This window comes from Dermacentor albipictus, chromosome 9 (genome assembly GCF_038994185.2).
Source record: "Dermacentor albipictus isolate Rhodes 1998 colony chromosome 9, USDA_Dalb.pri_finalv2, whole genome shotgun sequence".
In the NCBI taxonomy this organism is placed as follows: domain Eukaryota; kingdom Metazoa; phylum Arthropoda; class Arachnida; order Ixodida; family Ixodidae; genus Dermacentor; species Dermacentor albipictus.
Window position 1 is genome coordinate 47071246 of NC_091829.1, and position 25033 is coordinate 47096278.

General features: G+C 42.9%; 1 protein-coding gene and 1 long non-coding RNA gene across 6 annotated transcripts in view; one reads left to right on the forward strand and one right to left on the reverse strand.

The window, feature by feature from the left end:
• The window catches only part of LOC135916161 (uncharacterized), a 57611-nt gene that overhangs the window by 15217 nt on the left and 17361 nt on the right, over positions 1 to 25033 (forward strand). For both annotated transcript variants that reach the window (XM_065449424.2, XM_070525062.1), the window contains 9 exons: positions 283 to 372; positions 2869 to 2973; positions 4392 to 4709; positions 6047 to 6100; positions 8615 to 8749; positions 18215 to 18253; positions 18981 to 19079; positions 21490 to 21603; positions 23070 to 23186. In XM_065449424.2, the coding sequence (XP_065305496.2) occupies positions 283 to 372; positions 2869 to 2973; positions 4392 to 4709; positions 6047 to 6100; positions 8615 to 8749; positions 18215 to 18253; positions 18981 to 19079; positions 21490 to 21603; positions 23070 to 23186 (1071 nt within the window). The remainder of the gene's footprint in view (positions 1 to 282; positions 373 to 2868; positions 2974 to 4391; positions 4710 to 6046; positions 6101 to 8614; positions 8750 to 18214; positions 18254 to 18980; positions 19080 to 21489; positions 21604 to 23069; positions 23187 to 25033) is intronic.
• Positions 1 to 25033, reverse strand: part of LOC135916162 (uncharacterized) — a 60077-nt gene that overhangs the window by 780 nt on the left and 34264 nt on the right. The window contains exon 3 of one of the 4 annotated variants that reach the window (XR_011508372.1): positions 4567 to 4695. The exons of 1 other annotated variant lie outside the window; for it this stretch is intronic. This is a non-coding gene — a long non-coding RNA (uncharacterized lncRNA). Of the gene's footprint in view, positions 1 to 4566; positions 4745 to 25033 lie in introns of those variants that run through there. 2 more of the 4 variants (XR_011508374.1, XR_011508373.1) reach the window with 2 other exon arrangements.

Sequence of the window (25033 nt, forward strand, 5' to 3'; positions counted from 1 at the left end):
AGCAGTTGCATACAATATTACTGCCCATGTTTTCCAGAATGGTTAAAGCTACACGTGCTCTATGCTACCATGAGCGCACGCCGAAGTACTAATTATGAATGCGAAGTTTTAAGCAGAATTCGCGCATAAGTTAACTGCGCATTATTTCGATCCTGGGCACAAGAAAAAAAGAAACACAAGTTACGCACCAATACTGTTCGCATGATTTATAAATGTGGTCATGAATACTTGCGCCACCTACGCAGCTAACGAACTGACATGTACGCTGTCTTATTTTCCTAGAGAGCGTTGGATCTGATTCTTCGACCAAGACGATGCCCAGTCCCGTGAAGGAACCCTTCACGCCGATTCTCAAAGTGGTTATCAAGGAGGGTAAGCATAATTTGACTACAGTGACATAGTTCTAGCCTTTTATGTGCCTCAAATGTACTTTCATGACTTGTCCTGATCGATCGTAGCTGAAACACAGCCAGTGGGCCTTCTAAATATTAAAGGGACACTAAAGATGGAAAGTATCTAAAATTTAACGTGATAAAGTATCCTTTCGAAATTGTACACTTTTATTTAAAGATACCTTACAGACCACTAGAGACATTGTATAAGGGGGGAGAGTATGCTCAAACATTATAATATAATCAAGTATTAGAATACATATGTGAATACATATACACAACATACAGGCTAAGAAATGCGCAAACATACAGTAATGTAGTGTTACAATATGTACAATGAACAAACCTAGTGCTATTGAATGCGACAGGTTATTGAACCATTTCACACAGTAAAATATAATCAATAGAATTACAGGGCGAGTTGGACATAATTAGGCGACAACTAAACAGTTTTTAACGCCTAGTTGGACATTAGTAATGGGAAAGACAAATGACAAATATATACGTTAAGTTATGTAGAGTTTGAAAAATTCGTTGTAAGAAGTCAGAAATTTCCTTGGTCACTCATAAGTTATGGCGTTAGAAAGGCGAATGGCTCTTGGAAGAGTGGAGTACTTAAATGAATTAGTCCGTTGATGCGCATGAAATTTATCCGATTGTACAACCATAGGGACCTGTAATGAGGAGCTTCAAGAGGCAGAAGTGATGGCGCTATATTAAGGACGTATTTATGAAATAATGATAGCAGGGCTATATCACGAGGATCATGCAAGGGCTGTAGTGAGAGGTTAAGTTTAATTCGTGTTATGTTTTTGTGATAGTCATAACGACGGGAAATAAAACGAGCAGCCCTATTCTCATTAGATTTAATTTCGATCAAATATTTCTGATGGGGAGACCAGACGAATGCAGCGTATTCAAGCTGCGGTTGAACAAATGTTAGGTAAGCTCGTTTACGAAAGTCTTTAGTAGAATTATGCAACTAGCGTCGTTGTACCCTAATGATGTCGAATAATTGGCGCATATTTAGCCAAACTGCATTTACCACGGAATAGTCGAAGTTAGGTTAACACCAAGATATTTATATTGAGTATGATGTAAAATAGTGGTGTTGGTCATGTGATAAAAAATGTGGAATTAGTAAGCTTACAGCTAAAAGAGAGTTTACATTTAGAAACCTTAAACTTCATTAAACAAGTGTTACACCAAAGAGAAATAAGTTCTATATCTTTTTGGAGGATTGTAGGATCATCGACACACTTAATGGAAAGATAAAGAATGCAGTCGTCGACAAAAATGCGCACGTGTGAGGAAATGTTTTTCGGTAAGTCAATTATGTATATTAGAGTAACGGCTAAAGAACGTTGTCTTTTGGTGCACCTGAAGTAATGTGTGAAAGAGGAGAGGAAAAGTTAACTGCTGTGAATTGCTGACGATTAAGTAGGAAATTGCGAATCCATGTTAGTGTAAGAGAATCTAAGAATAGATCATTTCAAAAGCAAACGTCAACGTGCTAGAAGGTCTAACGCTTTTGAAAAGTCTATAAAAGCGCAATCAGGTTATAGATATTCCATACTAGTATGTAAATCAGTTGTTACTTCGAATAATTGTTTCACTTGAGAAGTTTCGATGAAATCCGTGTTGATTAAAAAAGAATTTGTTGGCTTCCAGGTGGCTGCAGACATTTGATGCGATCACATGTTCTAGCATTTTGTAGCACATAGATATTAATGATATTGGGCGTTAGTTTTCCGGTGCGTATTTGTTACCTCACTTAATTATGAGCATGACATTCGCTATCTTCTAGTCTGAGGGCAGCACACGAGTCTCTGATTGCCTGAAGATGTGAGACAGAATTTTAGCATTAATTCCGTAAACGCCACAAGATGTGGTTAGCCTACATGTTATTTATCAGGCATGCGACACCTTCAACTGTTATTTCTACAGGTAAAATATATTGGTAGTTTATTTCCGATTCATCCGGTGGATGGTGAATATAGGGAAAAAAATAACTATTGAAAGTAGAAGCACGGTGAATATTTGGAAGGGGAGTGATATTATTGTTGTGTAAAGAAATGTTATTGGGGTCCTGATCTGGGCTTATAATGTGCCAGAACTTTCTGGGAATAGATTTTAGCAGAGATGATAGGTCATGAGTGAACTGTTCAGCGTTTAGCATTATCGTAAGGGCGCTTTTTCCTGTCTCTCAGTAAGCGCAGGGATCTGAGTTAGACTTATCAGAAATTATCCTAATATATATATATATATATATATATATATATATATATATATATATATATATATATATATATATATGTGTGTGTGTGTGTGTGTGTGTGTGTGTGTGTGTGTGTATATGCGCAGCATCTATATGTATAATGCGATACATACGTATCAGCAAGTCATAAAAATGAATGTCAAGCGACGCTAGTGAGATTAACGGTCGAGTACAGCGGCCGCACGGTTCTGTTCGAAGAGTGCAGTGTCCGAGACAAGTGCGGACTCGCGGCGGACGACTCCCTGCTCCGGTCGCAGGCAAGCCTGCTCAAGCTTGAGCCGCCGCCGAAAAAGGAGGACAAAGGTGAGCGCACGGGAACCGCCGGTGTAAAGAAGACCACGGTTCGCTATACTAGCTAGTAGTGTGCGCCGACTTGGAATATTAGTTCCGCACTCATCACGCATACTTGGGATATTTTTTTATTTATGTATTTAGGTGCCCCAAAGGCCCCGAGGGGCACTGAATAGCAGGGGATATTTGAAAAACAACAAAGATATCGTGCAACACTACAACATCGAGAGAAATATTTATGATCGAAGACGAAATGAAATGCACACTACGTGAACAGTGGTTCACCGATGTTCACCTAGAGGGTGAGTGAATGATGAAAGTCGTGTTAGGACGCCGGCATGAACGGCAACGAGACGGCGGTGACTTTGAGCGCACGTATGAAAAGACTGCCTGTTAACGCATCAATGAAAGTCAGCGAGTTTGAATTAAGTGCCAGTGAGTGTGAGTGAAAACGAGTATTAACGGAAGTGGAAGCCCAAGTGAGCGTCAATAAGTGGGAGTATACGTGAGTGCGAGTGAGTGTGTATTGGTAAAAATTATTTAGTGAGTACGAGGGAGTATTACTGAGCCGACCTATGGGCACACGCATGGCTCTTTCAGTTTCTACACGCTGGTGCTATAATTGCAGGGATGGTAACTTAAAGATGAATGGCATGCTCGGCTGGTAACTTTCGAGTGTTCTGGTGACGCGCTTTATATCGAACTGGTCGAAATCCAGCGCTAGGAAGGCGTTCGCATTGTTCTTTCAGAGCGTCGCGCTCTTGCTCATAGTGTTTCGAGGCGCTCTCACCTCCGACCTTGGATCATGGCCGACTTCTAGGGGAATTCTGCTCGTTTGCTTCTTTTCGACTTAAGGTTCGGCAACGTCTAGGCTCTGCTAGAACCACGGAATAAGTAAAGTAGAAGGAAACGCCAAAGGGTAAAATTAAAGCCAGAAAATGTTTGGCCCGGCCCGTGATCATGTCGCGGTTTGTCTCGGGGTGATCTACCTCCGCACTCTGCGCATTTCGCACACTCTTGCCAAAAAAGCAAGAGGTGCAACATCAACGTACTCGCACGTTGAAACGAATACGGTAAGCGTCTACATCGCAATACGTGACCCACGCTGTACAAGTATATTGCCGGTAGAAAAATGTGCAGAGAGCGGTTGGCAAAGCACCCGCACGAGGACGCATCTACCAAAATCTACCGGGAACCAAACACTCGGGACCGAGTCTGTGAAGCTCAGGACCACGTGCTGTGCTATCTTTTTGGAGGCATGTGTTTTGGGGGAGGGGGGGGGAGAGAAAGAGCGAAGGGGACCACTTCCCTGGGCATGAAGACAGCCTCACAATAGGCTGGCTTCATGACGTCATGCTTTCGCCTAGTTCCTCTCCTTCCTTCATGGGTAAAACGCCTCAGTAACTTGAGGTCTGCTTTCGCCTCTGCAGTAAGGACGCCGGAGAAGGCGCTTCCCTTGCCTGTGAAGCAGCAGCACAGCCCGAGAACGTTCGCTGTGGCCTGGAACCAAGGAGTAGAGAGCGGCCAGGATCTCGGAGTCCCGTCGTCGACATCGCTGCCGCTGCAGCAGCCACAGCAGCAAGCCGAGACGCCGCGACAGCAGCCTGGTCCGCAACAGGCACAGCCCCAACCGCAACACGGGTCGGCAGGCACATCCGTGTTCACGGTGCAGATCATGGGGGACGTGCAGAAGACGCCCACGATGCCCAGGGCGAACCGAAGCTTCGAGTTCAGCTTCCCGGAGAAAGGTTCGAGCGCACGCTGTTTAATTAAGCGCGTGACTCTGAAATGCAGCGTGACAGTACGTTTTGACACATATTGTACGTGAGTACCGTATTTACTCGATTCTAAGCACCCCCTTTTTTTCACGATCGCGATGCCCAAAGCGAGGGGGGGGGGGGGGTGCTTAGATTCGAAAAATCTAAAATGACCCCCCCTACCTCTTTTCGCTGTGACATCACGAAGATACGGGTGCGAGAAATAACATGTTATTTTGCAAACATTCAAAAGAAAAATAGGTGCAGACAGTGAACCCACCGCTTGTATCGGATGCTCAGTTGCTATCACTGCCAATCGAGTTCGTCGCACTGCTTGAACCGCCGCTCTCGGTATCCCACAGCAGGTCGTCTTCCGTTCCATCGAAGTGGTTTGGGATCGAGCACTTCTTAAGGTTTCACCACAACGTCCACTTGGACCCGCTTCCACGGGTCCGAAATTCACTTTGCCATGGTTGATGGGGACGCTTTCTGCAGCTTTAGCCGTACAGCCGTACAGTCCGGCTGTACGGCGTACTCGAGCCGCGGACGCCGTGCCACCTCGGGAGGCCGACGGCTCCGGCTCGATGGCAGAGGGAGCAAGCGCGCTTGGCGGTCTTGGCTACACGCTCTTCCTAACAAATAAGGGGGTGCTTAGATTCGCATGCAAACTTCTTTCCCAGTTTTCTCTCGAAAATAGAGGGGGGTGCTTAGAATCGGGGGGTGTTTAGAATCGCGAAAATACGGTAATTCATCACGCGAAGTAGTTTGGAGTCGCTTTTAGTGCGGCCACCCCGTGGGCTCAGGTTCGTTCGTCTCTGGTCTGACGACGAAAAAAAAACTCTTCTTAATTCCACTTAGCGCATGACCATTCTGAACTGAGCACCATCTGAAGCAAGTGAAGCAGGCAATCTATTGAAGGGATCTGAAAGACTGTTCTCATGTTTTCACATTAAAACTGCACTCTTCGGGCCCAAAGTGTGACTAGTTTCTCGGAGAAGACTACGGCAAGACTTCAGTGTGTGCGGTCGAATAATAAAACAAATAAAGATAGATAATAAATAAATAACAGAGATAATAAATAATAAAGATAAGCGTTTTTTTGTAGCAATTGCAACAGCAAAATCCCAAGCAATGCTACATTTAGGGTTTATATCACGCTCCGTGATTTGCTTTGAAATCGAAAGGTGTGGGGAGTGTGTTGTATGGAGGGAAAAAATACGGTGAGGGAAATCGCCCAATTAAGTCAGCGAACAGTTTCATCAATCAATACGGCTATCAGCCGTAAATTTTTCAACTTATGGGATCACCTTCTACGCCTACCTTTTCAGAAAAGATGACAACCCCTTTCCCGTGCGACTTCGACAAGGAATTTGACATGAAAAGTGAGTTTCGCTTAACTGATTAAGTGTTTGTACCTTCTGTGGCTGAGGGAAAAGCACCGCTTTCGAGATATGCGCCGTCAAACTTTCGCTAAAAATGCGCTCTTCCGTTTTTATGAAAACACTGTTTTATGCATTAAACCACAAAAATAACCGGAACCCTAATGCATTTCGTTGGACACTTCGAAAATTAATATATTGAAACTGGTGTATTCCTGAGAATCCGTTCCAAGGGAATTCGTCTAGCGAACTTACCGGCTGTAATTCGTATAGTAAAGTAAGTGTAAAGGCAATAAAAAAGGTGATTAATGTGATTGGGTTAATTATTCAATTAAACGATTTGATTTCTCCTAGGAGTAGTGCCCGCTTCATCGTGAAATTTAGTGAGGTGCTGGAATTGTGCTATCTGTCAGAGGTATTTTTTTCGTTATTTTGTGCAGCCAAAAAAAACAAAAAAAACAAAAAACTGGTACATCGTGTAGGCTACTCTGTCTTCGATTTATCATGTGTGCGGTCGACTAATGCACCATGACCGTATACCAGCCTAAGTGAAGGTATACATTAGCCAACGCAACCTCATGCGATATTGCTATTGCTTTATACGAGATGCTCTTCCAAGACATTCGAGCATGCGTTGTCTTTGTTGCTGAAGATACAGCCACCACGTAACTAAGTTAAGAAATGCCATGCAAGCTTGTAAGCATTGGCGCAGCGTCCCGCAAACACTAATCACGGCATTCAATGGGATCCTCCGGTGTAATGACGACAGACGCGCCACTAGTATGGCTTATAACACACGTGATCAACACCCCATTGACAACGGTAACATTTATCTAAGTTACTTATCAAGTAAATACTGTTCAGATAATAACTAACCTTAAAGGACCCCTCACCAGGCCCCATAGCAAATTTCGGTTATACGCTGGAAGTTGTTACGTGTCCTCTAGGGAGCGTTCTGCCGCAAAGATTTTTCAAATTGGCTCATTAATAGCAGAGACAAATGTTTCAGTGCCGCGAACCCATAATTTTAGCAGGCGGGCTCCACTGCCAAGGAAAACGCTCTCTCCACTCGCCCCCTCCAGCCTCCGCAAGCGAAATTCCTTATCTGCATTCTCCCATACCGGACCTCGAGGATCGCATGACGCATATGTCACAGGCCCCACATTATTATTTTTTTTTTGCTCCTTCCTTTTTTTTTCGGCGCTACGCAGTTCTGCCGACGGCGTCGCTCGCGAGCCGTTGTCTCGTTCGCGCTGTGCATGATTTTGCGCGCTGTGCACAAGAAAACATGACTAGCGGTGTAATTCAGTGCTACCCGAATATTGAGGCAGAAGAAGCGGATCGCAGAACAAGATCACGCGCTCGAACACGGTAGAAAATGGCATAGTTTCGGTACCTGCGCACGTGACCGCACGACCGTGGGAACAAGCAGACGAAGGGGAATTACGTCTCTCTTGCTTCGGTGCGAAGTAAAAGAAAATACACACAGACATTCCGTTTGTGTGTTTTATTATTTCTCTAAACTTCAGTTCGTCAATTCAAACAACAGATCGCACAGATAACCGATGTTGCCTTGAATAATTCTCGTAGTCACGTGTCACAACGAGCGACGTCACACTGCGGACACGACTGTGTAGACGCAGGAGCCTGACGACGTCACCGTCGCTCGTCGGGCGGATTCGCCGCGAGGGAAACGGCGTTCGTATTGACATTTCAGGCCTTTCCGCGGCGCGTAGCTATGTAATTCTTTGAAAACACGATTGTGGGCCCGCGTCATATGCTCTGCGCTTGTCAGCTCAAGATGGCCAGACCTCGTGAGAGGCCCTTTAAGAATTGTTTTGTCATGCAGTAGCCGGGCTCGGAGCAGCAAAAGCGTGCGTGACTCGCTTTTTCAGAAAAAGAAAGTAGAAAACTTTTCATTAAGTAACTCAAATGATTGACCGCAGCCTCCCAATTTCTTCGTAACGAGTAGAAATACTTCGCTGCTGGGCTTAGTAGGACCTTACACGGGAACCTTCGCCACGCACAGCGCCACTGGCGTCATCTGTCGGGCCACATGCCAATCGCTAAAGCTCAATGAAAAAAAAAAGAAATGTACTTATCACGAGGATTTTGCACCCAACGAAGGAAGCAGACGAAAAACCTTTTTGCGGAAACGGCTCTGCATATACTGGTCAAGCAAAAGATTGCTAACCAGTGACGAAGCTACGGCACAGCCTTCGTGAACATTGTCTATGGATCCGTGGTGGCTTTGCTGCCGTGCAATTTTGCTTGCGGAACCGCGTGACCACGCTCGGCGAATGGAAGCGCGAGCGACGGGTAGAAAGCAACGGAAAAACTGCACATTTCCTGAGCGCCACATTTGCTGCTGTAGTTGTCTCCGGCTATTCCAACTATGAAAATCAAACAGCATGTCAAATTTTAAAACGTTTAGCCCGAGAAACGTTTACGCAAAGTCGCACTGCAACCTGCGGGGAATAAAGACCTCCGGTATGAGCGGTGCTTTGATTCTTACAGGCTTCCAAGAGACGGCGTCTTGTGCGGGAGAGATCCCTCGGGCACGGTCCCCATCCACCAGGACCGCGCGTGCAAAGACGCCCGAGAGGAACATCAGCAGCCCCACCAGCTTCCACACAGTGCAGACGCGCAGTGGTACGTTCGCCGCGCTTACATTATTATTCACGACGGTGATTGCACATGCACACCACGTTCAGACCCCGCGGTTGTCCAGTTTTAACCAACAAGATAAATTTTATATGAGACGTAACATTTCGCGCGCTCATACTCATATACTTCAAAGAAATATTTTCAACAATTTTCCGTTTTCTTTTTTTTTGCCCAGTCACGTTTTTCTACGATTAGTAAACCCTCGTTATAATGGAATCGCCTTATCCGAAATATCGCTTTATTCAACCTTTACTGAGGCGCTAACCGCAGCACGTTTACTTTATATACATTATTATTTTACGCGCAGCAGTGCCGAACCCTGTTTAGTACGATATGCGACGCGATAAATACACACAGGTCCTTTGGATGACTATTCGAGTTCCTTCGCATCAATTTGGAAACGCAGAGAGATTTGCGACGATCACTCCGCCACGTGGGTGCAGCTACCTTGGCCTAAGTGTACTACGCGATGACAACACACAGACAAAGCATGTGTTCACAGGCATCAGCGGAATTCATCCGCTGTCGCGTCCCAACTGTCCAGATTTCACTATACGTTTTAGGAGTGACCGCGCTGTGGAACCCGCGTCCCGACCTACTACGGCTAATTTAGAGCTTCTCCGCTTTTAACGAAGTACATTTCCCGATGACCTCCTTACAACGAGGATTTGTTGTATGTTGTTGCAGTTATATTAGCATACTGTTGTTAAGTAAAAAAGAATGCGTAAGTAGTAAGGTGTTAAGATGACTTCTATTAGTTATTCCTTCATCACCATCATCGTCCGCTTACTCTTATGGCTACTGCAGGATGAAGGCCTCTTCTCTGCGGTCTCGAATTACCCCTGTCTTGCGCTAGCTGGTTCCAGCCTGGCGCCTGCAAATTCCGTAATTTCATCACCCCACCTAGATATCTTCAGTCTTCGACTGCGCTTCCTTTCCTTTGGCGCCCATTCTGTAACTCTAATGCTCCACCGGTTGTCAATCCTACGCATTACATGGTCTGCCCAGCCTAATTTATTTTTCTCAACGTTAAATAGAATAACCCCTACCCCGCTGGCTCTGTAATACACACCTCTTTGTGTCTTAACGTTATGGCTAACATTTTTCGTCCAATTTCGTTCCAAGCTAAGAATAACTATCAAGGAAAACAAATATTCCTTGGTTTGAGAAACTTTCTTCTCCAGTGACACAGGGAAGGACACGGAAATTGTCTTGAAAAAGCACCAAAGCACAAGACAGATTATGTGGCTCCATAGATAGACTGATTAAATTGTTTTTCCACCCAATTAGACACAACATGAAGCGCGAAATAGCGTTCAGCTTTCTTTACACTTTCTCCTACCTTCATCTTGAATTTCATAAAATAAGCACCAGAATGCGTTGGCTGTGAAGCACTGAAAATATGAAGGAAGGAAATAAAGGAGGAAGCAAAGAAAGAAAGAAAGAAAGAAAGAAAGAAAGAAAGAAAGAAAGAAAGAAAGAAAGAAAGAAAGAAAGAAAGAAAGAAAGAAAGAAAGGAAAAGAAAGAAAGACTAATTGATGCGTTGCTTGTAAAGCGAAGGTGGTATCGTTTGATAAATTTGGTCTGCAAGAACTCAGCTTGCAGGTTTTTGAAAGGTTCATTATTATGGGAACTCGCATATCAAGACTATTGCTCTGCAGTTACAATCACGGCTTTATATATGAACTTTGAAGTAACATACGCTGCAAATCGTACTCACTCGATTCCGATGTGTAGGGCAATCTTTAATAAACTGGCATGACCCGCAACCCCAGCATCTAGTATGATCGCTTGTAAAAGTACGCTGCTTCTTCTACGAGTTCTCTGTTTCTGGCATGAGAAACTATTCATTTGTATCTTACTTTCGACGTTTAGCTGTTACTCTCACTTGGCCCATGCATGACCTAGGACTACATGTCTTTTGAAGCACTGATGTCTCGAGATGCGTATAAAAACATCTTCCTTCTCTGGAGATTGAAGACTGATTGACAGCCTCTTTACATTCCATTCCTTTCGGTCCACTGTACAAAATGTTCAAACACAAGATGACACTGTATGAATGTTGTGTGTGAAACTATCGAACTCAAAGGCATCACTTTCTTTTCTTTTAAAGCGGGCTTTTTTTTTTGCCTTGAGATGGGTTTTCGTTTTTTGCCGCTCCGTCGGATATAATTATGGATATACATAGACAAATTATATCGTCAGGTATTGTGCCGAATAGACAACTTGATGCTGACTGCTGTCTGGTCTAGTAGACTGCTTAGGTCATGTTAAATGATTGCAGTGCGCTACTACGAAATAAGATGCTCGGACACACACAAAAAAAAAAAAGGATGGAAGGTGCTTTTCCAGCGTTGTACTCCTCCTTTTGTGTCCAAGCGTCTTGTTTCACAGCAGCGCACCACAATCATTCAACATGTACGATCAGCTAGCCTCAATTTCAGCTCCTCTATTAGGTTATGTGTATGAGAAGGAAATTCAGGGAAGAATAAGAATGCTAACATATGGGGCAGAAACATCGAGACTGACGAAGAAGCTCGAGAACAAGTTAAAGACCTCGCAAAGAGCTATGGAACGGAGAATGCCAGGTGTAACGTTTAAGAGACAGATACGAGAGCGGTGCGGATCACAGAGCCAACGGGGATAGCCGACATTCTAATTGACATTAAGAGAAAAAAAAAACGGAGCTGGACAGGCCATGTAATGCGAAGGTTAGATAACCGGTGGGCCATTAGGGTTACAGAATGGGTGCCAAGAGAAGGGAAGCGCTGTCGTGGACGGTAGAAAATTGGGTGGGCTGATGAAACTAGGAAATTCTAATGCGCAAGTTGGAATCGGTTGGCGCAGAACAGGGGTATTTGGAGATAGCAGAGAGAGGCCTTCATCCTGCAGTGGACATAAAAGATGATGATGGTGATTGTGATTATTATTATTATTATTATTATTATTATTATTATTATTATTATTATTATTATTATTATTATTATTATTATCTTTGCATCTTTGCTCCAACGAAACTTCAACGCACTATCGCGTATTCTTCTTGTCATACTTAATGGATTCCTAGAGACGGCTACAATGCCGGCGGAATTAAAAACGGCTATTGTATCTCCATTATTTAAAGGAGGAAAGAAAGGTATTGTGGACAGTTACCGACCTATTTCGATCTTGCCTATCATGTCACAAATAATAGAAAAATTTCTCTTAGAAACTATGACGTCATTTCTAGATAAGTTTTCAGTTATATCGAGTCGTCAGTTCGGCTTTGTCGCGGGAAGGGGCACCATTGCTCTGCTCGAGGAATTTTCAGATGAATTGAACACAGCTTTAGAACAAAACATGTTTGCATGCGCGTTGTTTCTCGATACTTCTAAAGCCTTTGATACTGTGAACCACGAACTCCTGCTTGAAAAACTATACCTGCTCTGCTTCAGGGGGCCATTTTACCAGTTCCTAAAAAACTATTTGTCCGGCCGCTCGCAGGTGATATCTTTAGACAACGAGTTATTCATAAATAACAAACTACCCTTGAAAGCTGGAGTGCCTCAGGGCTCTATATTGTCTCCTCTTCTCTTTAACATATTTATAAATGACTTTTCTTCAGCTGTTTCGAAGTGTATGATATTTCAGTATGCAGATGACACTGTCCTTTTAACTAAACATATCTGTTACTCAAAAGCAATTGCATTACTTCAAGAGAGTGTGTACGACGCAGTGACCTGGTTTGCTAACAACTGTTTGTCAATAAACCATGAAAAAACAAAACTGTTATGCTTTAGAAATCCACTTAAAGCAACGGTTACAAATTTACCCTTGTTTCTACACTGTCGTACTTGCCAATCGTGTCAGTGTGCCCCTGTAGAATATGTTAACTCCATTAAATACCTTGGCGTTTTCTTTGACAGTGACCTCTCATGGAATGATCACATGACGTATCTTTGCGGCAGGCTCAGAAGTGTTTCCTCGCTGCTTTTTAATATTAAATCCATTGTTCCGATACCTGTAAAAATCACTATCATGCACGCCTTAGCATACAGTGTGTTACGTTATGGCATTACATTGTTCGGTTTTTGCTCATCTCGATGGCTTTGTCGAATTGACAGTATTCTAAAAAATATGTTGAAGTCCATTGTTTATAACTCCTCCTCGGCCGACAATGTGAACTTATTTATACATCTGGGTCTTCCGTCATTTAAAACTTTGTTCACTCAAACGGTTGTGGTAAGACATTTTTGGAACCCTGATTTCAAACAAGAATATGTTGCTCCTCGTGCACTGCGGAAAACATTGCGTTTTGTAGTACCGCACTGCAACACAAGATTTGGTAAGGCTAGTAGGTATGCTTATGTCCCAAGAATATTCAATGACCTTCCTGATCATACATTTACTGCAACTTCGAAACAATACTTGAAAAAAATGTTGAAGGCACTGTAAGATATGTATAATACTACATTTCTCTTTTCTTGTTTCTTGTATTTCTTTTGTCACTGATTTCAGCTGATTTTCTGTTTCATTTTGTGTGATGAACTTCACGAGCTTGTCATTTCTGTACATGTTGCCATTTTGACTTTGTTCGCCGACATGCCGGGCGAAGTCACGCAAGCCACTTCGTTCGCTTTGACGGGCCTGCCTTCTGATGTACGATTATTGTAAGATGGCAATAATAATAATAATAATAATAATAATAATAATAATAATAATTATTATTATTATTATTATTATTATTATTATTATTATTATTATTATTATTATTATTATTATTATTATTATTATTATTATTATTATTATTATTATTATTATTATTATAATGTTTCCCAGGCTTGTCTTGATACGTTTACATTACAGGGCTTTTCCGCACATTTTGTCACACGAAGCGGGCGTCGTGGCGGGGGCATTGCTCTCTACGTAAACGACAACTGTGAAGTTTCTTCTATTGATGCATCTTTTGTACATGCCGAATCTATGATGGTCAAAGTTTGTAAAAGGTCATTTTCTGTCCATATCTTATCGATATATCGACCACCCTCATGCAGCCTGTCACGTTTTCTTGTTGAGCTTGAAGAAGCTCTGCGGCAGTGGAGCTCAGTGGACCAATTTTGCTTGATCGGAGACTTGAATATCAATATTTTATGCCCTGAAAAAGTGACTGTTTGTGATTATTTATCTACGTTGTCCGCTTATGGTCTGGAATGTACAATTGCAGCTCCTACTAGAGCGGAATTAGTTAATAATAGCCTAGTGCAATCTTGTTTAGATCACATAGCGATCAGAGCTCCCTGCTGTTCATTTAGGTCATGTACTATTCTACAACGCATGGCGGACCACTATTTCGTAGCATGTCGTCTAGTTCTACCAGACGCGTCTAGAAAGTTATCGGTGGAAACTGGATCTGGGCAGCGTAAATGCCTTGTCCCTACTGTTAATCAATCCAAGCTTGATAACCTTATCGTTTCTTTTGACTGGTCATCCTTAGCCAAAGAAGATTCTTCGGCCAAAGTATATGAAAGGTTCTGCATGCAAATGAAAAATTTTGAATTGCGTTGCACACGGCTGATAGCTAAGCCGATAAGGAAGAGTCACTGCTGGATGAACACGGAAATTCTTGCTTCCATTTCGTATCGAGACAACTTGTGGAAACGCTGCAAAAGAAATCCCAGAAACCAAAGACTGCGATTAGAATACAAGTCGGCAAGAAATAGAGTTGTTGCTCTTCTGCGTGGCGCCAAACGCCGTTACTTTTTTTATAAATTCCAACAATCTTCAAATAATGTAAGCAAAACTTGGTCTTTGATAAATCATCTCAGAGGAGTGAGTTCCAATAGCCGTTCTATTTTCGGTGTTTTTCAACAACCTCCCACAGAAGTGGCTGATGCTTTCAACAGGCACTTTGTTAAAGCGTCCCAAAGGGCCCTTTCCCCATATACAAGCACTTCACCGTTAGGGCATTCCGTATCTGCGTCGGCTTTCCTTCCGAAAATTTTGAAGGGTGATCTGGAGGCAATTATTTTCAGTTTCCGTCCTAACAAGCCCACTGGATATGATGGAATTTCTTTACACACCATCAGGAGGAATTTCAATGCGCTGTCGGATATTATCCTTCATATACTGAATGGTTTTTTGGAAGGCGACGAAATTCCAGAATGCTTAAAAACTGCAGTTATTGTGCCACTACACAAGTCAGGGAAGAAAGATAGTATTGAAAACTATCGACCAATTTCAATATTGCCGATTATTGCTCAGGTCTTAGAAAAATTTCTTTTCCACACTATGTCTTCTTTTCTTAACAAATTTTCTATCCTGACCAATCGACAGTTTGGCTTTGTTTTAGGGCGTGGTACTGTGGCACTGCTTGAGGAATTTTCAGATGAACTGTTTTCGGCATTTGATCATAATCTTTTCACATGTGCGCTATTTTTAGATGTAGCGAAAGCGTTTGACACCCTGAATCATCAAATCTTGTTAAGTAAACTGCATTTTTGGGGATTTCGTGGGCCTTTTTACAAAGTTCTCGAAAATTATTTGAGCAACAGATTTCAGGTGGTCTCTACCGATGATAAGGGCATATTTAGCTCTAAGCTGTCGGTAGAAGCTGGAGTTCCTCAGGGGTCCATTTTGTCGCCATTGTTGTTTAATATCTTTGTTAACGACTTCCCTTTGGCAATTTCGAAATGTTCAGTATTCCAGTATGCTGACGACACTGTATTATTAGCGAAACAACTTTCTTATAAAACATCCACTGAAATGTTGCAAAATGACGTGCACAAGGCAATGCTTTGGTTCTATAATAATGGAATTGTTGTAAATGCCCAAAAAACAAAACTCGTTTGTTTTCGCTCCCCACTTAAGACTACTGTTATTAACTTGCCTCTCTACTTGCATGAGTCAGACTGTGTTCATTGTAAATGCGCACCTATTCCATACGTGGATTGTGTGAAATATCTCGGAATCTATTTTGATAGTAATTTATCGTGGCAACATCACTTATCACTTGTTTGTTCCAAACTGAGGTCAGTAGCCTGGCTGTTATTTAATATCAAAAGTATTGCGCCCTTGTCTGTAAAAAAGATTATAGCACAGGCACTAGGTTACAGTGTGTTAAGGTATGGCATTACAGTCTTTGGCTTTTGCTCGGATCGTTGGAGATGCAGGGTTGACCGGATTATAAAAAAACATTCTTAAAAACGTTGCGTACAATTCCCCAATAGTAACATCTGCAAACATCTTCCGTGAACTTGGGCTACCAAACTTCCATTCATTACTTATAGAAACAGTTGTCCTTAAACATTTCTGGAATTCCGATTTCAAACAAAAACGTGCCGCCGCAAGGGAGCTTAGAAAACATCTCCGTTATGTTGTTCCACGTTCAGCCACAAGGTATGGCGCGGCCAGACGCTGTGCTTATGTGCCTGACATATTTAACAAACTACCAGAAGAGTTATTTAACGCGACATCAAAAAGAACGCTCAAGCACATCCTAAAACAGCTAGAGTAAAATTACCCTCTTGTACATTGCTTTTTTCTTGCATCGCAATATTTACCTCTTCAATTTTTGTTGTATGTAGATAAACAAATGTTATCTTGTTCTTATTTTTTGCCTTTCATTTTTTTTCTATTTTTTTTTCATCTCTCATCAATTTTTGTACATCTTTTGCCTTGTCTATCATATTCATTGGCACGGTCCTACAAGCCAACTAAGGCTTAGACCGGCCTGATTGTGTTGTTTTGTATATTGTGTGGCAATAAACATTATTATTATTATTATTATTATTATTATTATTATTATTATTATTATTATTATTATTATTATTATTATTATTATTATTATTATTATTATTATTATTATTATTATTAATGTCCTTCAGCAAACAATTTCACCACACAGTATGTACGACTGGATATGTATGTGCCCGCTCCTCGCCAGTTCCCCAGGTTGGATTTTTCACAGTGACACAAATATGAAGCCTTAAGAGTACTTACATCTGCGTCGTACTTTTCAGTGCATACATTTCCCAACATCCTTGCTACGACAAGCCTCATAAGGCACCAAAGAGCTAATAAAGTAAATATAGCAGCTCAAGTCATGGTGAATATGTATAGTTACTCGAAGTTACAGATATCCACAAGGGCTCGTGCCAGTGTTAGCCGTCATCGACACTTATCTTTAATAAAATTGATCAAGTGTTAGAGTAGTAGTAGGGTGTGGATGGTTTATGGTACCCGGATGAGATTTTGTTAGCCAGCGGTAAGAGGGACGTTCATCTCCTGTGTGAAGAGGGAAAAGCTATGGGATCTTAAATTCATCGTATTTATTGAAAGCTGGCTACAGTTCTGGGAAACGATGGTAGGTGAGTACCAATGGCACCTATGGTACCATTGGTAGGTGAGTACCATTGGTAGGTGATACCAATGGTAGGTGAGTACAAATACCTAGAAGGGAAATGCCACGTAGAAAAATAGGAATAGTTAAAGGGAAACGAAAAATAAGTGTGGCCATGATGAACATACTGGCCTAGAGATACAAGTAGTAGTACATGCGGAAAAGGGTAATGGACAGCGGGATTACGTTAGATAGCTCGGGGTTGCGCTGCAAATCTGAGCTGAAGTCTGGACAAAGGATTTATGAGGAGCTCTTGAAAAACAGACTTTGTGCACAAAGAAAAAAAAAACACAAATTACACAGTAGGGATGCCTACGCTAGGCGTTCTTCAAAGTGCAGAAGCTCAAACAAAACTTAGCACTTCGTCGAAATACGACAAAGGAGAACCAAAGTGGACGGGCGGCTAGGCTATTTATGTGCCTGCGTAGGAAACGCATTCACTCACAGATAAATAAATATTACAGAAGACGATTTATGAGAAATTAAAGTACTGTGCCAATATATGGCACACTGAACAGCATTGCATTGTCACGCAGTGCCATACTGTTTCAGGATGCCTGAGAAAAGCGAAATTATACAGTTTTATACAAACCATTTATAGCGTCTTCTGGTGTTCAGGGCACGGGACTTAAATTTCCTCCAGCTCCTAATATTTGCAACATCTCCAGTCCCACTTACCTATTATATCAGTCTCCTCGTGGCTGCTTCTAAATGTCAGGGCAACTTGAATTCTTTTGATTGCTTCATCGATTCGGGGTTCAAGGGATTTAGTTTACTGCAGTGTGTTGAATGGTTTGATTCATTTGCTTAAGCGGTGGCAAGAACCGTCTACATTTTTAAATTTCGGCTGTATGCATTTCAACACGGTGTATGCATGTCGACGGGGAATTTTACTTGAGATACACGAAAAGAAACCTAAGAGCGAAATCAGCACAGTTTGTTGTCTGGCTAGATAATCAACTTCCTCATCTCATCGCGAGTGACTTGCTACGTAGAATAGACACATCATAGTCAAACAAATATTCTTCAAGCTCCCATTTATGATTATGCTGAATGTACAATTTTCTTGCAGAAGCAGCTTGGGGTTTCTCGGACGATTTCGATCGGAAATGTAAGTTTTTTTTGTCCCTCAATTTCTTGCACTTCAGACGATAAAGTCAAGGTTGTTTACGGGAGCAGGCGAGCGCAGTTGCCTCCCTGTTTTAGCAGTGCAAGAAACTGAACATGAGCGTTGCAAAGGTATTTAGCTCTTAAACGCGTTAACTTTATTTACCGCTCAGCGTATCATAGATGCTACGTCAACTTTGATAACTTCGAAGAGCGTCAAAAGTTGAACAATGACCTTACGCGTCTCGATAGCCTACCGTGTCGGAGGACGTTATTTTAGGCCCTTGGCCAGACGCTCAATCGAGTCTCAAGGTCATCCAGGCGTTACTGAATTTTTTAGAAAATACGGGCCTGGACTGTAGGCTTTAAGCATGCGAAATTGCTTGCCATATGTTTTACATCCTCCTCTGGTCTTCGTCACCCATCATGCGCCTCTTTTTTGCCCCTTTCTTTCCCTCTTCCCCTTTCCCCAATGCCGAGTAGCTGGCTATAGGAATATATCACAGGCCGACCTCTCTGCATTTTGTATCATTAAACTTCTCTCTCTCTCTCTTCGACATTATAATTTAATAATGGAAAACTTAACGCTCAGGGCTAGTAGCGTTTTTGATGTGCTGGAGCGAGTTTTCCGTTTTGGGTAGCTCAACAAGCTAAGTACTGTTGGACTGCTGTACTAATCGATTTTTACTCGAGTAACATTTCTTTTTGTTCTCTCTTTTTGCTTCGTACAGCACGCGGTCGATTTTGGCCATACGACGCAAAGTCGACGTTTACCAACTTGTCCGGGTCCTTCGAGAGCCTCGATCCATTCGGCCGGCAGCATCACGGAAGTATGTATTGGACGTTAATGACTTCCTTAAGTACCATCTCGCTCTAAGCCAACAGAAGGTCGATATCGAGGATACTTGGACGAGACAGATCACTCGCCACGTGGTGGAGCCTGTACACTTCATGCCTGTCTGTTTACCTGAAACCCGCGTCGGTTGCACTGAAAAGGGCACCTGTATAACCAGCACATAAAATATGATTGATTCCGGCTAAAGTAATCCCTCACTCTATAAAACTCAAAAATGTTTCAAATGGTGGTTGGGACGTACTTGCATACCTCGGATTTCACACTTGTATAAATACCTCGGAATTCACATAACTAACAATCTTTCTTCAAAACTACATGTTGAGTCAATCGTATCTAAAGCCAATCGCACCCTTGCCTTCTTAAAACGAAAATTTTCACTTTCTCCTACAGCGCTCAAAAGACAACTAAACAACACTTAAGTTCGCTCTAACCTGGAATACGCCTCATCCGTTTGGGGCCTCGGTCACGCTACACTAATCAATGAGCTTGAAGTGGTGCAGAATCGCTCAGTTAGCTTCATTAAGTCTAACTACCATCGCACTGCCAGCGTAGCAAGCATGAAATCCACTCTAAACTTTCGTTTACTCGCTACTCGACGAAAGCTGTCGTGACTCTCTCTTTCATAAAATGTATCACAATAATCCCGTATTCAACGCCCACGAGCTCCTTCATTTCACCGCGTCTAGACCACATGCTCAAAGCTATCATCCCGAGTCATGACACTAACTTATTCCCAGCCCTTCGTTTCTAAAACATGCCTCAACTAGAATCACCTTACTGCTTCGTTGGTCAGCATTACAGACACTGATTATTTCCGCAGATCACTCGCCAGCACAATCTGAATCACAATTTTTTTTCTTTTGCTCATATCTGTTCAGTTTACGCATTCGTTTCTTTTTTCTTTTGTACGTTTAAAAACATTATTTTAGTTGCGCGAAGAATTTATTTGATGAAATGATTGTTTATTTACTCCTTGTCTTATTCTGCTTTCTTTTATATTGTACATTTCTCATACGTGTGATGTAGGCCCTCCCCTCTCTAATGCATTGTGTGCCCTAAGGGTACAATAAATAAATAATAAAGATTAGATAAATAAATAAATAAATTTGATGCATTAAGTGTCTGGCAGTGCCAGATCTAGCGTTATCGACATTATCGTTACGCCACCCACATAGCAGAATTTGCCGATGTTGTGTGGCAATAAAGCTACGTGTGATGAAATTTCTAGTGTTGCACTCACTTATGGCAGCTACACCGTTGACAGGAAAGGAGCGAGTTAGCGTATGATGACGTCAGGGTGCATCCAGTTTCTGGGTATCGAAACGGGCTGGCAGAAACAACTATCGTAGTAAATTGCGAAGGTGACTCCGGCGCTTGCCAGCATGTTCCGAATGTTCAAGTGGTTTGGACTAGTTTTCTAACGTACAAAAAATGAAGATATCACATCAGTACTCGCCTAAGAACGTATGAGAACAGGCTCTATGCGAAGTGGTCGTTAAAACTAAACCTCACGGGATTGTGCCATTTTGACACGTCGGAGTTTCTGGATGCGAAAACAATGCAATGAAAAAGTTGCTTATTATACAACCTGCGTTTAATCTCCGCGAACGTTCAGATGTGTGCATATAATAAAAAGCTCAGGGGCGCGTGCGGCTGAGGCTGAGCGTCACGTGTCAAAAAGAAGAAAATGCATGTCGACATTATATGTAGCAATGCCAATCGCATGTTGGGCTATTTGCGCCGAAACTTCTCATACGCGCCATCGTCAATGAAACTCTCTACAAAACATTAGTTCGCTCCAAACTAGAATACGCATGCGCCATTTGGGACCCGGCTAACATTACACTCATAAACAGCATGGAGGCCATTCAAAATCGTGCAGCGCGTTTCGTCTTATCAAACTACTCCCGACATGCTAGCGTTACCTCAATGAAGACAACACTTAACTTGCCAGAACTTCCTTTCCGTCGTAAATGCTTCCGCCTTTCGCTATTCCATAAAATCTACCACCACAACCCTTTGTTGAAAGAACAGCTTATCACCCAACCATCATACATATCATCTCGCTCTGACCATAGTTTCAAAGTTGGTGTGCCGTCTTCACGTACTAAACTTTGTAGTAATGCATTCATCCCTAGCACAAGCAAAGATTGGAACCACCTTCCCGCCACCGTTGCAGCCATCCTGGATACCGACACCTTCAAAACCAGCATTCATAAAACGCCACGTTGAATCTGTCTTTGTATATTGCACAAATGTTTTGTTATGTTCACCCACTCCTTTCTGTAATGCCTTCGGGCCCTAAAAGTATCTTAAATAAATAAATAAATAAATAAATAAAAAATGAAAAGAAACCACTTAGTAGCCTAGTACACCTCGCGCAGACTTTGAAGTGCCGCCAAGCATGGCCAAGCGCATGGGCAAAGTGCAGCCAGTGGCGACCATTGAACTGCCCAGCATCTTGGTCACGGGAGGCCTCAACCTCGACACTGGCATCAGTGAGTCAACGCTGCTTGCTTCTATTTGTTCGGTTTGCTCGTATTTGCTATCCTAAACGTTAGGCATGCTTTACCAGAGCAGGCATCTGCCGAAGCGAGCAGTTTGTGCCGGACTACGCTCGCACCATCACCGCATACCGCTTAGTGTTAAGCGTGCACGCGCTGTACTACGGCAGGTACACACTTTTACGTTGTAGTACGTGGATGATGCGATGGGGCTTTTGGTATAGGGTGCAAACGTCGTATTCGAACGTTCTATTCTAACTACAGATCTAGAAGCCTACGCTTTTCAGGAAAAGGAAGACATGCTTTTCCTTACAAAATTGACGATTTTAATGTAAAATACGGTAAAAAAACTGAGTGGTCCTATTGACTTACTTCACCAGTTCTTGGCGTGACTAATTAACTCACTTGTCCTTGGAATACAGTGGACAGCGCGTTCCGTTTTCAAAGTAATACGCAACACCCGTCGCATCTTCAAATGTCAATGGCATGACCGGATGGCTCTTTTAGTGCTAGATATTGTGTCCTCAACGAACAACTCGGTGAACTATCTTTCCAAGAAATGAGATTCTGTGCGGGTGTTCCGTTCTGCCACTGTAGAGAATGCACACTACTACTTGCCATCCATCCCACTTGAGCCTATTTCACTGTAGACAGTGTATATAGGACATTTTCAACGCGTTTCGCTTATATGCCTGCCTGGTGGCTTCCCTGCTCTCGTATACCGTCCTCCCAAAGGTCCCCACGTGCAGTATGCGGCAGTCATATGCAGCGGTCTCATTCAGTGTCACATACCAGCAGCACGAGAGCATCCACGTGCACTGAACAAAGTTCTTGCCTCAGTTCGTTGATCTTCGTCCCGGTGGAGCCCAGAATGCGACAGCGGTTTACAGCTGTCGTATTCAGCGCTACATGGCAGCAGCACGAGAACACTCCACGCGCGCAGAACAAAGTTCTTGCCTCAATTCGTTGATCTTTTTTGCTTTCTGCGTGGAAACTAAAGGCTCAATACCGCATTTTAGGAACGCCCCGAGACCTTCACTACCTTAGTATTGTAACGGAAATCTAACGTCCGACTCCCCGTCTCAATTCCCCGATTGCTTCCTCTGCCTCTCCTGACGCGCCCACCCTCCTCTCTCCGTGCTGGTCATGGACCCCCGAAGTTCGCATGTCGGCGAATGAGAGGCTCGCAGGACATAGTAGCAGTCCCAGTGCGACCGCGACGGGAGTAAACGTGAGACGTGTCACCGCAACTTGCCCATTTTGGCACTAAAGGATACTTAGACTATGAAGGAGTCATCAATACTCACAATATAGGTCCCAAAATAGGTCACAACTTGAGCCGTCACTACTACAGTAGGGGTTCTGGTCAAAAGGATCAAGGAAAATTCGCATCACGGTCGCAGTCGGCTATGACCTTTAGAACAGAGAGGTGCGTCAACCACTAATGCCTGTCGTTGTAGGTTCGTCAGTGGTAGCCTTCGACCCATCGTTCAACACGCTGCAGCAGTGCAGCGTCCTGCCCACGCCGCTGCATCACCACCGGACCGTTCTCGTCGACTCCGACATCATCGTCGTCGGTGAGTACCGCATAGTAATAGACTGACAAGGTCAGTCAGTTGAAAAAAAATTGTTCAGAGTCCACTGGTGATCATTGTGAGTCTAAGGTCACTCACTCACTCACTCACTCACTCACTCACTCACTCACTCACTCACTCACTCACTCACTCACTCACTCACTCACTCACTCACTCACTCACTCACTCACTCACTCACTCACTCACTCACTCACTCACTCACTCACTCACTCACTCACTCACTCACTCACTCACTCACTCACTCACTCACTCACTCACTCACTCACTCACTCACTCACTCACTCACTCACTCACTCACTCACTCACTCATGGACGAACGAACCAGCCAACCAACGAACCAACCAACAAAGCAACGAATGAACGAACGAAGCAAGGAATAAATGAACGAAGGAACCAACCAACGCTTTTCTTGCCGAATACGACCATCGACTATCCACATACCAGCCACGAAAACGGCTGAAAGAGCCAAAGAAAGCTATAGTGGCTTTAAAACAAACTACAATGGAGAGCACACCGCCTCGCGATCTCGAGTCGAAGGTAAGAAGTTCGGAGAACAGTAACAGGCCATATATTTGTCCAGAATATGCATAGCGCGTGCCTCCGACGGTGAACCTAGTGTGGCAATGTCCGGTGAACGAAGTAAAGAGACGGCGCCATCAAAGTTCCATCACTGACTACAAACGCGGGATTGGCTAAGGAGACAATAGAAGCCGCAAACAATCTCTAGACACGCTGCTCACATTTTCCAGAAGCCAAGGAGTCCCGGCTGCCGACGATACATTTAGTAGCACTTGGACAATCGCCCCATTCACCCTCTCTCCCTTTAGCACGCCTTTGGCAAACAAACTATCCTTTCTGTGGAATGTTGCATAAATAGAAATGCCAGTAAATTTTTTTCTCAAGGAAGGTTCCTTTATGACATAGAAAAATAAATCAATATATGAATGTAGCCCCTTATTGTGCAAGTCCAGTAAGGCTCTGTAATGAGTCTTCTTTACTCCATTCGAATCTTCCGGCTAAGGAGGTAGCTCGTTCGCGCCGAAATTTTGCACAGTACTAGTATTTCGCTGTGCATGATTTTTCAAACCATGTTTTGGCGATTGCTCGCCATTTTCGTCCAGAATAAACAAGAGGTGCGCATTGCCCATTGCACTACTGAATAAAAAGTAGTATTCATGTTAAATAAATTTGTCATTGATCTGTCATTGACTAGGTGAAAACTGACGGGGAAACAAGGTGTGCACTTTGTTTCACCGTTTCATTGACAGATGGCACCACTGTCCCAATCCCGCAAATTCCCCGGTTCCTTAGCGTCGCTGGGGGCGACGCGTAATATAATGCATGGTTCATCCCAAATTAGTAAAATGATACACATAAACATAGTTAAACATAGCCGCTGCGGTACGTAGAGCTGTACACGATAAACCTTATAACTTTTTAAGGAAAATTTTAATGATGAGCGAGCTCAATATGAACAAGGAATTGTTACCATCTACATTAAAAGTGACAGTTCAGTGTGTATAACATTTATAGAAGTTGAGGGATCACGAATAAAAAATAGGTTATCTCACAAAGTTTAATTTTAAGAAGCTCACAGATATTTATTTTATTTCAATCAATCAATCAATCAATCAATCAATCAATCAATCACTCAATCAATCAATCAACAAATCAATTAACAATGTATTTAACGTGCTCAGTAACAACCGTAGGGTCTGAGTGCTGGCGCACACATGCATTAAAACCAACCTATAACCAAAAAGAAGAAATAAACTTGCAGCTCTTAAGTAAAAAAAAAATGAGACAGATACATGTACAGTGAGAAAAAG